Below are 5,136 nucleotides of genomic sequence, written 5' to 3'. Positions count from 1 at the left end.
TAACTGATTCCTTCCTCCCGTTATAGTTTCGTTTTTATTATTCGTGAAGTGTATTTGAACAAAATTGAATATTGAAAGACATAATACATTAATCATGTGTCACAGTTGTAACTTTACGTCGTCCCCTCGCCCCGACACGGGCGCGAACCAGGGACCCTCTGCACACATCAACAACAGTCGCCCACGAAGCGTCGTTACCCATCGCTCCACAAAAGCCGCGGCCCTTGCAGAGCAAGGGGCAACACTACTTAAGTCTCAGAGCAAGTGACGTAACTGATTGAAATGCTACTAGCGCGTACCCGCTAACTAGCTAGCCATTTCACATCCGTTACACTCACCCCCCTTTCAACCTCCTCCTTTTTCCGCAGCAACCAGTGATCCGGGTCAACAGCATCAATGTAACAGTATAACTTTAAACCGTCCCCTCGCCCCGACACGGGCGCGAACCAGGGACCCTCTGCACACATCAACAACGGTCGCCCACGAAGCATCGTTGCCCATCGCTCCACAAAAGCCGCGGCCCTTGCAGAGCAAGGGGCAACACTACTTAAGTCTCAGAGCAAGTGACGTAACTGATTGAAATGCTACTAGCGCGTACCCGCTAACTAGCTAGCCATTTCACATCCGTTACACATGCTTATTGATAACTTGACAGGGGACGGGATAATTAAAAAGTTTCGGCAATCTTCAAACCCGTTTGTTTTGACCGCCAGAGGGCACGTGATGACGGCGCGTTGGAATTGGCAACATCCCAAGCTTTGGTTTTAGGTTACTACATAAATAACCAACGGTCACGTATCATAAGACAGAAGACAGCCTACTGACTGCATCAATACTCAATATCCTATGGTCACCTATCACAGATAGACCGATAGAGAACTGGAAAGCATAGCTTGTGTTGACCATTCAACATAACATGACGACCTGGGCAGGAATGAGTCAGTGTGAGTCACGGACTAGTATAGGCTACATCATCATCATCGTCATCATCATCGATAGCCTATATGGATAGTGTGTGAGTGCTTGCCAATACCGAAGGATAATCAGTAGAGATTTGCGTCACTGGAATAGAGCGCTGACCTGTGGTCACGGTCTGTTTTGGTCTATACCACACACACACACACACACACACACACACACATACACACACACACCTCTACTGAGGCTTTCATTTTAAACAGCAGCTATTGAACTAATCCCTTTAAAACACTCATTCCGTCTTTCCCTACAGGGTTGGTGTTGCTTGCCTGGGCATAGTCTCTAGTCATTACCTTCGTGTTCATTCATCAAACTGAACGGAAGAAAACAATAACACAACACATTACGATGATGAATAGGCGATTTCTACAATATTCACTTTCAAAATTCGCTGGCTGCGCTTTTAACTTAAAACTGTCATGCACAAGTAGCCTATGCTTCTGAAACGATGGTTTGTGCCAAGACGTTACCCGTCGAGGGATTTGCAAATTCACATTCCACCCGTCGCCCACTTGTTGACTATTTCATTCACGGGATATGTGAAATATTTTATTTCTCTCCGGTGTTTCGGTTGACTGGGGCTTCATGCTCGTGTTTGCACGGGGCTGGGGCTGGGGCTCGAGCGCCACCGCCGCTTGATGGCTCGTGTTGTTAGTAAAGAGAAAGGTCCGGGCAGGTCCGTGGGACGGTGCGCGCTGGCTGGCATTCCCGTGCCCCAATCAGGAGTAACCTCGTCGGGTGTCTGCGGACACTATTGGCTGGTGAGAAAAGATGCTGTGCGCAAAACCAACCCCGCTCCCCTCACTCGCTTTACAGGAGTGGAGCAGAGAGGATCATCCGTTTTCCTTGCTGCTCAGCCGCACTGATTATAGAGCGAGAGAGAAAAAACGAGAGAGAAAGTACAATTTGTCGTTTATTTACATGTTGGCTAACCGTGTTCAAGTTTAGGATTTTATTCGAATGGTGCTTTCTGGAGTTATGCATTCGTGAAGTAATGTTTTTATATTTTGTATTGCACTTAGTTGGGACTTGATACGTGTGAGGATTCCATCTGTGGCTGAGGATTGTATTATGGTCTACACGTCTTGCCTCCCTCTGCCTGCTGCGATGTTGGCGCTTCGGCCAAAATTCACAAACCTGGACTGAATATACACCTTTTTTTTTGCTGAAAGAAGCTTGGATCAAATGGCCGTGATTCTCACGACTGAAACACAGGAATGCTTTTCGGTTGACACGACGACGCGCAGAGGGAAAGAAGGAATAGCTGATTGGGGTTTGGGTAGCAGCCGTAGTTTTATTTTCATTATTGCAGCTTTTGATTCTGCCTTATTCCCGCGAACCGAAGCTGGGATGGGAAATGCTTAGTTCGAGTAAGAAATCGGAGTAATACCCCCGACATATATCCAAGTGCACTTGAGAGAGGAAGAGTGAGAGGAGTGGAAATGATTTTGTTATTACCGCTCCTTCTCTCGGTCTTGCTGGATGGAGCGGTGTGCCAGCTGCGCTTCTCTGTACCCGAGGAGCAGGAACACGGGACCGTCATTGGGAATATCGCGGAGGATTTGGGGTTGGACATCACCAAACTTTCCGCCCGCCGCTTCCAGACTGTTGCCAGCTCGCGGAACCCTTACTTGGATGTGAACCTGGAGAACGGGAATCTTTATGTTAAGGAGAAAATAGACCGGGAGGAGATATGCAGGCAGACAGTACCGTGCAACCTGCACCTCGAGGTGTTTCTGGAGAACCCGCTCGAGCTTTTCCGCGTGGAGATCGAGGTGATGGATATCAACGACAATCCCCCCACTTTCCCCGAGACAGACATCACTGTAGAGATAACGGAAAGTGCCACCCCAGGTACCCGGTTCCCGGTGGAGAATGCTTTCGACCCAGACGTCGGGACTAACGCGCTCAGCACCTACGCCATAACGAACAATAACTACTTTTACCTGGATGTTCAGACACAGAGCGACGGGAACAAGTTTGCGGAGCTCGTGCTGGAAAAGCCGCTAGACCGGGAGCAGCAGGCGGTGCATCGGTACGTGCTCACGGCAGTGGACGGAGGCGTGCCACAACGGACTGGCACCGCGCTCCTGGTCGTTAAAGTCTTGGATTCCAACGATAACGCACCCATCTTCGACCAGTCGGTGTACACGGTGAGCCTACGGGAGAATTCACCGGTGGGCACTCTGGTTATTCAGCTAAACGCCACTGATATAGATGAAGGGCAGAACGGAGAGATAGTGTATTCATTCAGTAACCACAACCCGGCGCGGGTAAAGGAGCTTTTTAAAATCGATGCCAGGACGGGGAGAATAGAGGTGGCTGGGGAAGTGGACTATGAGGAGAGTAGTACTCACCAGATATATGTCCAGGCTAAAGACCTGGGAGCAAACGCAGTGCCCGCGCACTGCAAAGTCATGGTCAAACTGGTCGACGTTAACGACAACACACCGGAGATCAGTTTCAGCACGGTGACCGAGTCTGTGAGCGAACAGGACGCCCCGGGCACCGTCATAGCCCTCTTCAGCGTCACCGACCGGGACTCGGGCGACAACGGGCTGGTGAGCTGCGAGATTTTGGGTGACGTTCCTTTCAAACTCAAATCTTCATTTAAAAACTACTACACCATAGTAACGGATGGACTATTAGACAGAGAACACGCAGACTCATACACAATCACCGTTGTAGCCAAAGACCAGGGGCTCCCCTCCCTCGCCACGAGCAAATCCATCAAGGTGCATGTTTCCGACGAGAACGATAATGCACCCCGCTTTACGCAGCCAGTTTACGATGTGTATGTGACGGAGAATAATGTGCCAGGTGCTTTTATTCACGCAGTGAGCGCCGCGGACCCTGACGTCGGTCCGAACGCCCTCATTACCTACTCCATATTGGAGTGTGACATCCAGGGCATGTCCGTCGACACCTATGTGTCAATCAACCAGGACACTGGTTATCTTTATGCGCTGCGTTCATTCGACTATGAACAGTTGAAAGAGTTTAGCTTTATGGTACAGGCCAAAGACTCCGGGGGCCCAGAGCTCTCCTCCAACAGCACCGTTAATGTCATTATTGTAGACCAGAATGACAACGCGCCGTCGGTGATAGCCCCGATCGGTAAGAACGGCACCGCCAAAGAACACCTGCCGCGCTCCGCTGAGCCGGGCTACCTGGTCACGCGTGTTGTCGCCATGGACGCAGATGATGGCGAGAACGCACGGCTCTCCTACAGCATTCTGCGTGGCAATGAGATGGGCATGTTCCGCATGGACTGGCGGACGGGGGAGCTGCGTACAGCACGCCGCGTCTTCACCAAGCGCGACCCCCAGGGCTCCTACGACCTGCTGATTGAGGTGAGGGACCACGGACAGCCACCGCTCTCCTCCTCGGCTAGCGTGAGTGTCATCCTGGTGGATAGTGTGATAGATGGACGGAGTGGAGACCGAGGAGGATCTTCATCCAAGTCCAAAGAGACCTCTCTGGATCTCACCCTCATCCTCATCATCGCCTTGGGCGCCGTCTCCTTCATCTTCCTCCTGGCTATGATCGTGCTGGCTGTGCGCTGCCAGAAAGACAAGAAGCTGGACCTGTACACGTGCCTCATGGCGGGGGAGTGTTGCCTGTGCTGCAGCCCGTGTTGCTCGCGCCAGGCGCACAGCAGGAAACAGAAGAAGCTCAGCAAGTCGGACATCATGCTGGTCCAGAGTACCAACGTCACCACCGGTGTGGGCGCTGTGGGCCAGGTGCCTGTGGAGGAGTCTGGTGTCAGCGGGGTCGGGATGGGCGGTGGGTTCGGTTCCCATCATCAGAACCAGAACTCCTACTGCTACCAGGTGTGTCTGACACCGGAGAGTGCTAAAACGGACCTGATGTTCCTCAAACCATGCAGCCCCTTGCGCAGCACCGACACGGACCACACCACCCCCTGCGGTGCCATAGTGGCCGGGTACAGCGACCAGCAACCGGACATCTTATCCAACGGGAGCATCCTCTCCAATGAGGTAAGGCTTGGTTTCCATTAGCATTGGTGTGTGTGTGTGTGTGTGTGTGTGTGTGTGTGTGTGTGTGTGTGTGTGTGTGTGTGTGTGTGTGTGTGTGTGTGTGTGTGTGTGTGTGTAATTGAAATCCACGCTGTGCGTTATCCTGTTAGGACAAAGA

The 5,136-nt window shown here is 51.6% G+C and overlaps 1 protein-coding gene across 1 annotated transcript in view; it reads left to right on the top strand.

Annotated features, from left to right (window-relative positions):
• Nucleotides 1-1,799: 1,799 nt before the first annotated feature.
• LOC120040850 (protocadherin-10-like) overlaps nt 1,800-5,136 on the top strand; it is an 11,208-nt gene continuing 7,871 nt past the window's right edge. Inside the window, exon 1 of the mRNA XM_038985850.1 lies at nt 1,800-4,979. Coding sequence (XP_038841778.1) covers nt 2,421-4,979 — 2,559 coding nt within the window. The 5' untranslated portion in view covers nt 1,800-2,420. The remainder of the gene's footprint in view (nt 4,980-5,136) is intronic.

This window comes from Salvelinus namaycush, unplaced genomic scaffold (genome assembly GCF_016432855.1).
Source record: "Salvelinus namaycush isolate Seneca unplaced genomic scaffold, SaNama_1.0 Scaffold3853, whole genome shotgun sequence".
Classification (NCBI taxonomy): Eukaryota; Metazoa; Chordata; class Actinopteri; order Salmoniformes; family Salmonidae; genus Salvelinus; species Salvelinus namaycush.
Note: the sequence above shows the minus strand (reverse complement) of the source record. Positions and strands in the feature narration are given on the sequence as shown.